The 13113-nt window shown below is 34.0% G+C and overlaps 1 protein-coding gene across 2 annotated transcripts in view; it reads right to left on the reverse strand.

Moving 5' to 3' along the window:
* PolD1 (DNA polymerase delta) overlaps positions 1-13113 on the reverse strand; it is a 52199-nt gene that overhangs the window by 5351 nt on the left and 33735 nt on the right. For both annotated transcript variants that reach the window (XM_069831338.1, XM_069831339.1), the window contains 4 exons: positions 12477-12572; positions 9488-9798; positions 6890-7139; positions 3428-3557 (listed from right to left, as the gene is read on the reverse strand). In XM_069831338.1, coding sequence (XP_069687439.1) covers positions 3428-3557; positions 6890-7139; positions 9488-9798; positions 12477-12572 — 787 coding nt within the window. The remainder of the gene's footprint in view (positions 1-3427; positions 3558-6889; positions 7140-9487; positions 9799-12476; positions 12573-13113) is intronic.

The following is a 13113-nucleotide window of genomic DNA, read 5'->3' on the forward strand; positions in this document are numbered from 1 at the left end:
TTGTAGACGTTTTCCCCACTCAGATAGAACAAACTGAATCTTAGGAGTGGCATTAGCACAAGTTTCAATGATGTAGTAACAACTTTATGGAAACTTCAATGTGCTATATTTCCTACAAGAACTGAAATATCTTGAAACTGATTTTGCCATTGGTTTTATCACAAAATTTTACACAAGTTGGTGTTCACATGACCCCATTTTCATTTGAAATTTTTTAAAGTTGTACCCAATATGGCGGCTTTCAAGACAGTGGAGTGTTATAATTATGTAAGTGGTTGATTCATTGGTGTTATAATAAAGGAAACATCTATATTTATCCAACATACAGTATTAGACAGACTTCTGATTCACCCTCTCAATACTGTTTACGATGATACATATATATGACAAAACAAGCAATTCGTTAAATTTAATATTCAGGCTCTGAAGTTAAACTTGTGATAAAGAGCTTAAAAGTAAACTAAAGTGCAGATGAAACAGAAATCCCTAGGAGGGAAATTCTTAGCTCTGGGAAGAGAAGAAACTTGCCTACTGGGGGCCTCCTTCAATTCATCACTGAGTGGAGGGGAGGAATTAGAAACCAATCAATATCGTTCAACCACAATATTTACTTTTCTTGATTCTTTGTATTCATTTTTTTTTCAATTTCATTTCATTTCAACTGCCACTATGTACTAATATTTGCAAGGACACAGGTTGATAAAATGTCCTATGCCCTCTTTTTAAATTTAAAACTTAATTTTTTAAAAATAAACAATTGAATGGTGAATTCGCAAAACGACCTAAGTCCACATTTTGGGGTTTTGTGTTGAGAGCATGATTATGTTACTATGTGGAAGGGGCATCGTTTAGTAATCCACAACTTTTGTGTAGTTTTTATTAGCAGGAGAATATTTGGTTAAGGGGTAAAACGACTTTAGTCCTGGACTTAAGTTGTTTTTCCTGTCAAGTACTGAAGAAACTTACATAATATGTAATTTTAATCATACACTCAGCTGACAAATTGTTTTTTGTCTGTTGTCATTGATAATTCTTTCTGAACTTATCTCACATTTACCATTCCTTCCAGCGCATCCTTCAGTAGGCAGTTCTATTCAGCCAGTGACACAACCAATTCCCTTTCTACTTTTTGATCATTTTCAGCATCATTCTTTCTCCACACTTTCCAACACAGTGGTTTATCCCCGATCAATGAAACCAAAATTCAAGATATCCGTAAAATGCTTAAGTACATTCGTGATGAAGAAGACGTGAATACATTTTACGAAAACACTATAGCATGGGAGACAACAAAGAATTGAAAGATGAAACTAAGCTGTAGTCTCGTTATAATACTCCTAAGAGTTGTTTGTGCTCTTGTGATTAACAAATTGTTCAAAATAATGTTGTTCAACAATTGCAATAAGGTTAGTTTACGATTTTGGTATACATACATTTAGTTAAACATGTTTACGTGTCAGTAACCTAATAATTATGGTGCAGGATTGAAGTTAATTTGCACAACAACATGAGTCCTGAAGATAATTACATTTTTTACGATCTGAAGAAGAATACAAAAGTATTAGTACATTATGCAACGAGCCTATAATGGTAGTAATTAAAACGCGAGTATGTTTATGAAACAAGCGAGAGTTTCATAATTTTCATACGAGCGTCTTAATTACCATTATACGCAAGTTTCATACGATTTTTTATGCTCGACCATATTTCTAACTTGAAATTATTTATAATTATTCATATTATTCTTATCTGGCTGGGGAGCGGAAGTGACCTTGTGCAATCTCGTAAATTGTGAGATGTGCGCAGACGCGAAAGTATTGATTTTTTCCGAGGAACAAATGTCATTGACCTTGATATAATCTAGAGAGTAAAATGAACATTGATCTTGATATAACCTGGAAATTGATTTAGACATTGAAAAACGAGATGACAAATTGAATTTATTTGAATATTATTTACAATTAACGCTAATTATTATAGTAACAGAACATAACCTTCTGCGACAATATTGGATTTCCAGCCTCCTTGATGTTTCGCTAGTTGTCTTTCGATTGCATATCCGAGAATAATCGATACTTGCACTTTCATATTGCTTTCTGATTGGTGGAAAACCTGAACTTTAATGAATAGGTCCATTAAAGGCTGCTACTAGGTGTATAATTACTATATTTCGGCATGCTCGAGCATAAAAATTTTTATAATAAAACTATTTCTCTTACATATAAAAAATTATATTCTAACAATATATGATTCAGCGAGACTAAAAACAGTTTTCTTTAGTTTTCTCAAAACTACTTCTAGGGACTTCAGTCGTTTTGCAAATTCACCATTCAATTAGTGTATGTACCAATAATGAGAATACAAAACTCATGCAAATTTAGTGCGAAACAAAATAATGTCTTCAAAATTGTACAATTCAGACATAAAATGTGACGGTATGCATGCCAGCATGCACACTAATTAATTACAAAATTACATGCACTGGGTTACAATATTTGAATAAGAAGGAAATGCATAAGAGGAAAGGCAACATAAACTATTTTATGCGAGATTGTGTGTATTTGCTTGTTTTCCGCACAGAACCAATGCGCGGTAAGTGTGAAATACCACATTCAGTATTCCCAACGTAACACACATAACAATTTCCCTCTTCTTACCACTTAAGCGCGACATTCATTTTACTGCTTTAGGCTTTTAACATATTATTTTTAGAGACGTTCAACATAGTAATAAGTATAAATTGGAAACTTATCACTGCAATTTCACCTAAATTGCAATGTTAATTATTGTTTTTAAATATTTGCAAAAATTAAGTAAAGTCTACTACTCCACGAAACTTATTGCATTCCTGATACAAGTAACATTAAGGAAGCCGTGAAAAAATCAACAAGATTCCAGATGCCGATGTTATTACTGCAATATGTTATATAAATAATATTGTTAAAATATTAAAATGAAAAATAAATCATTACATAACCTTACCGTTTGTTTTAAGTTCGCATTTATAGACTGGGGGAAAAAAAAAACAGACGTATATCACGGCCTGCTGGAGTTTAGTAAACACAGAAAACATTTTATAGCAACAATGTTGAAGAAAGATATTTTGGTGTTCCGAAGTTGCCGTCATTAAACAGAAACCAACATAGAGATTTCATTGCAACTAATTAGAAATTTGTCTTTCAGGTATGTAAAAACGATCTTCGCACAAAATAATGTACGATACACGAGCGGTATGTTTGTTTTCATGTTCTCGGAAATTAAAAAAGCTCAACTACGTTTCACTTTTTCAATCTTTTTCTCGACCATGAAAACGTCAACATACCGCTCTTGTAACGTATATTACTATTACCTATAAATGTCACATAAATTGGTCAAATTTTTTCTTGTGGCTGCACAGACAATTAATACAGGTACAAATATAACATACTCAACAAGATTGACTCCGCCTTATCACCCAGGATAGGAGTGAAGATCCTTAGTAGAGGTTTTGACAACTGATTTTCCAAATAATAACTAGAGTCAATGGGCACACTATTCTCCAGCACGTAGATGGGATCCTAGAAAATGGGAAACATCTTTATTAGTTCTTAATATACAACAATTAAGTAATGGTGAAGACAGTCACTGGATGCAACACAGTAGCAACATATAGACGTAACACTCAATATTAGAATACATCCATGGAAATACATTTGGAGTATGCTATAGCTGATGGCAAGGAATAAAAAGTCATAACCCCTTCTTTTCCATCACTACAAAATTCAAAATCTTACAACAGTAAAGATGCTGTAGAGATACTCTACATCAATTTTTCTTATTATAGGGGAATTCTGTAGTATTCAATATGTTAGGAATGTGACATTTGCAATAGTCAACATTACTTTTCGAAAGACTGAACAGACAAAAAATTAATCTCTGCCCACGTGTCTTATATGAGAGATATATAGTTTTTAATGGGATCACTGGTTGCCATTGCATGTAATTCCAGTGTGTATAAAATTAAAAATATTATACTAGTTTTTTTTTAAATATGGGACATGACAGTTAAGCGGCCTAACTTGGAACTACAGTGCCATGTTGCCAATATGGACTACCGTGCTGCCAGCTAATGGAAGCTAGCAATTGACGTTAAGATGGCTGACATTAAAACATTCACTGACAATTGACGTGAAGGTAAGAAAACAATACAAAAATCGACAGAAAATCAAAGATGAAACGTACCAATGCTAACATTGTTTGCACAATAAATGTCACCAAGAGAGCTATTAAGTACTTGCCATGTGGGAACGGTAAGTTTGGCAACTCAACTGTTGTTGCCATAGCAACAGACCTACCACGCTATGTGACATTCAGTTGTTTTTCCGATCGCAACGCTCCTGTCATGTCCCATCTTTCAAAGTGTAAGTCCTATTAGGGATGTAACTCAGGAAAACTGCTATGAATGTTATATCGTACATTAATTTGAATTCGTCTGAATAAAATGATGGAAAAAATCCTATAAATTATATAGTGAAATATGAATACTACCTACTATGGTATGCAACATATACATTGCTTCTGTTGGAATGTAGCACTGTGAATTCAGACAGATCTTAAAAGTGTTGCTGTTAGGGACATTACTTAATATATTCTTTTTACACTTTTATTGTAATCAATTAACATATATGTGTGTTACACTTATGTATATAAAGAAACAAATTATTACAGTATTTATCTGACTACCAGAATACCAAATGTATACACTTCTGTGCCATCAGCTTTGCTAGGTGTGCAGCGAAATTTTCAATACTTTTCTGGTAAAAATAATTACTGTATAATAATTTCACTCAATACCAGTTTTCAAAAATAGAATATGATATTTTTATTTAAAAAATCTAAACTATACAATTTTATGCAATATAAAATCAGTTTGAACGCGAAAATATGCCACAATAACATATCATGAAATATTATGCATTTATATAAAAAAAGCCAAAATATCCAAATATATGCAACATAAAATTTGATTTGATAACCATTTGACATTTGATAACCATCACAGATAGATAATTCTGTAAGACCAAAAATTAATTTCTACATTGATCTGAAAAGTTTAAATGTTGATGATTCATGAAGATAATTAATCAGCAATTAATTACAGTGAACGGGAAAATATATGCAAATGCATTAACTTCCTGGCCCTACTAAAGAGATATTTATTTTTCACGTAGTAGGTTTAATTTACTGTGAAATGCCCCTATATAGGGTGACCAGACGTCCTCTTTTGTCCAGACATGTCCTCCTTTTTTAGGCCTTTGTTTTTTTTTAAAAAATCATGAAATGTCCTCCTTTTCTTAACTTGTATGCCTGATGTTTTGAAATTATCTGATTTGACGTCTTTTTCAAGTAATTTGCCTGCAGGTGGCAGAATCATCGATGAAATATACTTTTTGCCAACAATCATAACTCTCTTTGCTAAATCTAAATAGATATATTCTGTCCTCTTTAATAATAGTTCCCTTGACTATCATATAAAATCATTATTATTAAGTTTTATCATAATTATTTTGTAATAAAATAGATATCAACATACTTTTAAGTATGATATATGCCTAAATCTGTACTGTAAATATTTTTTACTTGAATAGATTTTGACGTAATTTAAAGTATAATATAGGCCTAAGCCTAAATCTAAGTTAATATTTTCAGTCCTCTTTTTTCGAACAATGTCCTCCTTTTTTAAGCTTTGTGTCCTCTTTTTTATCGATGTGAATCTGGTCACCCTATCCCTATAACCATTGAGTTGAATGAAATACTGAACTGAAATGACAACACGTACTTTCTTAAGACCTGAGGCTTTCCTTTGATGTATCCCAATATAGTTTCTTTGAAATGACTGTCCATGTCTGTTTCAATACATAATAGATGTTGAACTGACTTCTATACTACAGAGTATATCGCCAGCTTAGGGGAGACTGTTGTACCTTTAAACACTTTTCACATTTTATTTTTTTTAATTTTGAGAAATGAAATGTTTTAAATGAAAAAATTCTAGAATGAATTATTGAAGATTCCTTTACACCTTCCTGTATGTATTTTCCTATTTTACTGATCTATTAAGGATGGAAAAAATAAAATGAAGGGATATGTAATGTATTAATGTACAACAGGTTCATGTACCTTGGAACATACCCTCTTGTAAGTTGGAACGCATGAAATATAGGTAGGAATGTAATCTGTAAATACTGACAATTATATTTAAAATGTATTTGCAATCATAAATCAGAGCAGGCTTCTCTGATTGAGATTTTATTTCCTGAAGGAGCAATAACTGCTTCAACAGCTTTCCTCAAGGCATACGGATCAATTGGGAACCTCTTTAACTCCAGACTTACTCCATGACATGATCTTAAAATAAAAGAAAAACAAAAGCCAATAATATCATTTACGTTGGAATATGTTCCATGGTACAACATATTTTGTGTTCAAGAGGATGCACTTTAAACAAATATGGCTCCTAAAACTAGAGATTCGAATAAATCATGGAAATTGAAATACGTTATTACTCACCAGATGATAGGGAACACACCGTACTTGAAAGATATTAACAAATACGATCTGGTTTTGTGTTAGAAAACATATATCAATGAACGAAATGTTTAACTTTTAGTACTAAAATAACTTCTTATGTCCACGGAAATCACACTTTGCAATAAATCAAACTGAAACTACGACCAGAGCTACTTAGGGGCTTTCTCTACAATCTACTTCAGTTTGAGTCCTCTAGGTAGCAGCAAAAATTGAAAAACAAAAAATGTTCAAAGGTACACTATGCTAAAGGTACAACAGTCTCCCCTACATCTAAAACCACGAAGTCCAATTTTCCCCGAATGTACTGATACAGACTTACCTCAGCCTTCATATAAGCAGGAGTGTTCTTTGCTGCTGCAATGATTACATAAGGAACTCGATCTCCAAGTTTAGGTGCTGTTCCTGGATCTCGTTTCTTCATCTTGTTGGCTAGTTCTACATGGGCTTGTTTAGCTGCATAATCGGACTTCGCCAATTCTTTTGTGATCACCAGTTGTGAAATATCAATACGATTTCGAAGCAGATCAGAGATCACTTGTTTTGCATAATCTACAGCACCATTAGGATCTCTGTAATGTATTTACAATTATAAATATTAAAAATACATATTTTATACTATTTAATCTTATATCAAGGACTGAAGAAATCTTTAGTTTGTCATTCACATTTCACTTCAATACTGACTCTTAGAAAGACAAGTGCAAAAAAATAAATAACATTAGCATGTCATTAAATTCACACTACAAACTATATTTTATTACGATCAACTCTTAGGAGATTCAGTAATCTGAAAGGTTGTATTACAAACTGTAATAAACTTCCTGATGTAAGTTTTTAGTGGTATAAAACAAGTATAATCTCACACACCCTAAATGAGTCCTGTAGTTCCAAAATGTGTCTTATTCACTTTTGATGTTTTTTCACAAATCAAGAAAAACATTTTTCCCATTTTTTATGTTAAAATAAGAATTTTTTCACCCTATAAAATAAATTAGACAAGGCAAGTTCTGGAACTATTTCTAGGAGACAACAAGTTTTGGAAACAATATAGTTGGATAACACATGATTTGAAAAAACAAACATCTTCAATGTAAATTAAATTTTGTATTACAAGACTTCAAATTAAAAGTTATACATTGTTAAATAAGTAATTTAATGTCAATGATCAGTTCCTTAGATGTACGAGGGGGATTCAGGAAATAACGACCATTCGCGCATACCCGCCGTGCAGCTGACTCCCCTTCCTTGTTTGAAGGTCAATTGGCTTCCTTAACATGTGTTCTCATAATGTTGTGAGTACTGGTTGCAACAAGTCGCCATTGTGCATTTTGTGTTACTTCAAAATGTGATTGATAATCCTGCCGACTGTGAGGTGAGGAGTGTGATTCGATTTTTGAATGCCCGACATTTGAAACCTGCAGAAATTTACCGGCAATTGAAAGAAGTGTATGGTGATACTATAATGAATGAAAGAAATGTGAGAAAATGGTGCGAAATGTTCAACAATGGGCGAACAAATGTCCACGATGAAACTCGACCCGGACACCCATCACTCATCACAGAAGACCTGAAGACTAAAGTGAACGACAGAATCTTGCAAGACAGGCGCACATCACTCGACGAATTGCATATTGCCTTTCCTGACATTTCTCGTTCTTTGCTTGGTGAAATTGTGTCACAACATCTTGGCTACCACAAAATCTGTGCACGATGGGTTCCACGGCAACTGAGTGACCAACACAAAACTCAGAGAATGGCCTCAGCATTGACATTCTTGATGCGATATCACACAGATGGAGATGCCTTTCTTTTTCTTGATCAAATTGTGACTGGTGATGAGACCTGGGTGTCTCACAACACCCCAGAGACCAAACACCATTCACGTCAGTGGCATCATCCCTCATCACCCAAGAAACCGAGAAAATTCAAACAGACTTTCTCAACACAAAAAGTCATGGCTACTGTCTTTTGGGATCGCAAAGGTTCTTTTGCTGGATTTCATGCCAAAAGGCACTACGATCAATGCAAATCATTATTGTGAGACTTTACGAAAACTACGGCGAGCCATCCAAAACAAGAGGCGAGGAATGCTTTCAAGAGGAGTTGTGCTTCTTCACGACAACGCCTGCCCGCACACTGCTGCTTCAACTCGAGAATTGCTGGATCAATTCGGTTGGGAAATCTTTGATCGTCCGCCCTATAGTCCAGACCTTGCTCCTAGCGATTTTCACCTTTTCACTAAGCTGAAAGACTTTCTGGGTGGTACGCGTTTTGGAAGTGATGAAGAGTTGAAGAAGACAGTGAACACCTGGCTTAATGAACTGGCGGCAGAGGAGTATAACATGGGAATTCTAAAGCTAGTGAACAGATACGACAAATGTTTAAATGTAGGTGGTGATTATGTAGAGAAGTAAAGGAAGCTTCAGTTATGTAACAGACTTTGTTTTTTCAAATAAATATATATTTTTTTAATTATTACAACAAAACGGTCGTTATTTCCTGGATCCCCCTCATATATCCCACAATTTATGTAATTTCTATATTTATTGCATTTTTTATTTACAAACTATATAAAAAAAGTGTCTCAAAACTGTCCGAACTCACCCTACTTGACAGTACCTTTCGTTATATGCAGAAGAATTATCATAAAATTATTCGTGGGTTTGAGTTTCCTCCTTTCCTTCAGGATCCATACAATTACAATGCACAACAACTCACATCTTCAGTGCCTCACCAAATTCCGCCGCAAAAATATGCGCCTGAGAACCTTTAAACTTCGACATTATTATTCAGCAGGTACACTGTTTATGCAAGCTACAGTAATGACTGGTGAATGGATAGTAAATATGAAACCACCGTAACGCACCCTGTCGGTCCCCAACATTACAAGCCTATTGATCACAATCAAATAAGTCACCTGTCAATCAGCAGTTTCTGCAAGCAGGTGTTCATCATGTTGGCCACAAGTGGAGAGTTGTCCCGCCGCACAGTTTCAATTCCCTTGCAGTCCATTTTGTCGTACTTATCTGGACGAGTAAAATATAGCCCAGCATATCGTTTCTTGCTTATGAGCAGATATGGGAAATACACCTTCTCAAACTCTAAACGTATTGGGTGTGGAAACTTGGCGCTAACACAATCAGCTGCCTCTCTTCCCAATTTCATGGCCTCTTCTAATGTTTTCACGCCAAACTTCACCATAACGGAGTCTGTATCACCATAAATAACCTGCAATAAAAATAATTTTATAGAGGTGTTTGTTTTGTACATGAATAGATATTTTCGTGCTAGCTATTCGTCATCAGAGCTCATGACACATTACAGCTATGATACAACTTCGTCCATAAATTTCTGTCATCCACAGGGTAAGCTGAGTTTTCTCAAACATTTTCGAAGAAGAGACAAGATCAATTTAGAATTTTGTTAATTAAAAACAGGAGTGTTTCCGCATTTTGTTTACCTTTTAGCAACGTAAAGCACGGCCTAGATCACTATGCCTTCAGCCCAGCTTACCCAAACGTTTCGTCATGCTTCGCTAATACAGACACCATGGGCTATATTCAGGAACATCACTTCAACTTCATTTTCACTTACATCTGGCTTTAGTAGGTAGGAAACGCAGAATTTGTATTCAGAGCCATAACTTAACTTACACTCTAGTCGTAACAAGTCAAAAGCTAGTAAGATTCAGGATATGTGAGGCCCAACCTTATACCTCACTAAATAAGATGCTTGAACAACAACTAATGAGACATTTGTTTATTACGATAAAGTTAAGTTTAAGGGCTAAATAGATTTAGAAGATGACAATTTCTAAGAATTTGCTGCAATGGAATTAAACATTAGAATGTTGAATAACTAAGAAACTGGAAGCGAAAATGTCAACAAATGGGAATACCAATCATGTGTATTCATTCAATTATGCAGATGACCAAGTAATACTTGCACAAGATCATGACCACATAGAATACATGACAAGAAAATTAAAAGAAATACGAACGTTGGGGACTGACGACAAATATAAAGAAAACTAAATATCTATGTATTAGCGAGGAGACAGAACCATTGCAACTAGACAATGGAGAAATTATAGAACCAAGTACAGAATGTACATATTTAGGGACGAAAATAGATCAATTTGGGAAAAGTAGTACAGAAATTGAACATAGAATTTCCGAAACAAAGAAAGCAATTAATGCTCTAAATTCTCTTTGGTGGAACGATATAACAAGAAACAGGAAACTGCAAATTTATAAAACAGTAATTCAAAGTATTCTTATCTATGGTGCAGAAGTATGGCATAAAATAAAATGTTGGCTACAGAAATGGACGTTTTAAGAAGATCAGCAGGGAAATCAAGAAAAGAAAGAGTAAGAAATAGACAGATAAAAGAAATTATGAAAGTAGAGGAAGAACCAGACATTATTGACGTTATAGAGAAGAAAAGACTACAATGGTATGGACATGTAAAGAGAATGACAGAGGAATGACTACCACGACAAATTATGGAATGGATACTGACAGAAAGAAGGAAAAGAGGTCGGCCAGCAAAGACGTGGAAAGAAGGGGTAAAGACTGCCATGACTTCCAGGAATTTGACACCAGAGCAGTGGATGGACAGGGAGGATTGGCGTTTGGTTTCTGGAAGACGGCATCAGCAGTCATGAAACCAGAAGAATAAAATGATGTTGAATAACACTACCAGAACAAAAACACATCAGCATGTCGACCAAGCAAAACAAATTATACAAACAAACAGTGGAATAGTGACCTTAATCATGACAACTAGAATAAAGTACAGTAAAACCCTATTTCAGAGGACTTTTTTTTTTTTACCTTAAATAGAGATTTAAACTAAATTGAATTTTCATTATTTCCAGTCAATAAAATACACAAATTGTCTACTACAAATCGCTCCATATAACATAGACAAGTAATATTTGACAAAATTCTAATACACAATGCCCCAGAAATGTACTTGCCTAGCAAGTATGGATATTTATTAACAAAGGAATGTACTTAATGTACCTCAATTTTTTAATAGTCCAAAATTGTTTTTTAACACAAATGTGCTGCAAGTTCAAAATATCTCTTTCTGATTGGTTTAACCTGTCTACAACAGAGTCTACAACCTTAAATGTTACATTTCCAGGTCATTTGGTTTCTTTTGTACAGACTGTAAAATTTTTCCTTTGTCAGAAGACAGCCAATTGTTGATCCATAGGTTTGTAAAATGAGACTTTACTGAAGCAAAAGCATTGGATAGAGATATCACTTGAAGAGGTCTTGGTTGCAAATATGTTGCCTGTTTTGCAATATTATCGACTTTCTCGTTTCCAGGTATACCACAATGACTAGGTATCCATTGAAATGTTATTTCCTTTTGGAGTTCTTTTAGTTTACTTAGTTGTTTCTGAATTGGAATAATTACTCAATTGTACCTACACCGATTTCACATTTCTGATAATCCTACTTGTCTGTGGTGTAATAATCATGATGAAGATCTGGAACACATTCTTCTATACTGTCCATCCATAAACCAAAAAAGAAGTGAATTAAAATCATCAGTACCAGTTGCAGAAGACACAGGCCTGCAGTATATATTGACTACACCCCACTTCTGTCTACTAGCAACAGGCATCTATAATGAACACCGATCAAAATACCCCTCATTTCTCGTGAAAAACAACTGAATAGACTACAGTGGACTTTATGTTGTCAGCAAACAGCTGGATACATTAAGGAGATTGAAGATTTAAATGTTACTTAGAGTCTGACAATGCCAATTTGGAGGCACAGTGACAATATGTTACTTTTAAGACAAAAAAATTGGGGTTTTACTGTTCTTATCATTTTTAACCAGGAAAGTAGTAAATGAGTTACAACAAAACTCGTTTGCTTCACACCTGTGCATCATGTTCATAGCCATTTGAGATGTTGTAGTGTTGTTCCACTTCCTGTTTCGTCTGTTCTATCATGGTTCTTCCATATGCTGTTACACTCTGAAACAAAGATAACATCATAGAATTAAAAGCAAGTTTTAATGGAATCATAGTGCTACTGAAAAATTAATTTTGAAAACATGTTTTCTAAATGTTACACAGATGTTGTGAATTCTTTGAAATATGCCATGTAAAGATGCGTACACACGTAGCGAATGAACAAATGATGAAGCAAAACTTCATTGTTTGTTCACTGTTTTAAGCAACATACAAATCATCAGCAAATGGTCAGAGAACATTCGTGTTCGCTGTTTATCCGCAGTAATAGCAGACAAAGATATAATTATAGCAAGTGTAGTTGTTATTATTATTACTATTATGATGGACAGTTTAACAAAAAGAAAGTTAAAAAACAAAAGGCAATGGTGGCAGACGCCACTCACGAAAGTTTATTTATATATTTATTTAAATTTAAATATACAGAATAAAGAATATAATTACAAACAAGAGAAATAGAAATAAAATAATACAATCAATATAAAAAAGGAGATACAGTAGTATTAACAAAATTTGAGACTGAATGAGCAGCGCTCGTGTTCGG

Source organism: Periplaneta americana, chromosome 7 (assembly GCF_040183065.1).
Source record: "Periplaneta americana isolate PAMFEO1 chromosome 7, P.americana_PAMFEO1_priV1, whole genome shotgun sequence".
Classification (NCBI taxonomy): Eukaryota; Metazoa; Arthropoda; class Insecta; order Blattodea; family Blattidae; genus Periplaneta; species Periplaneta americana.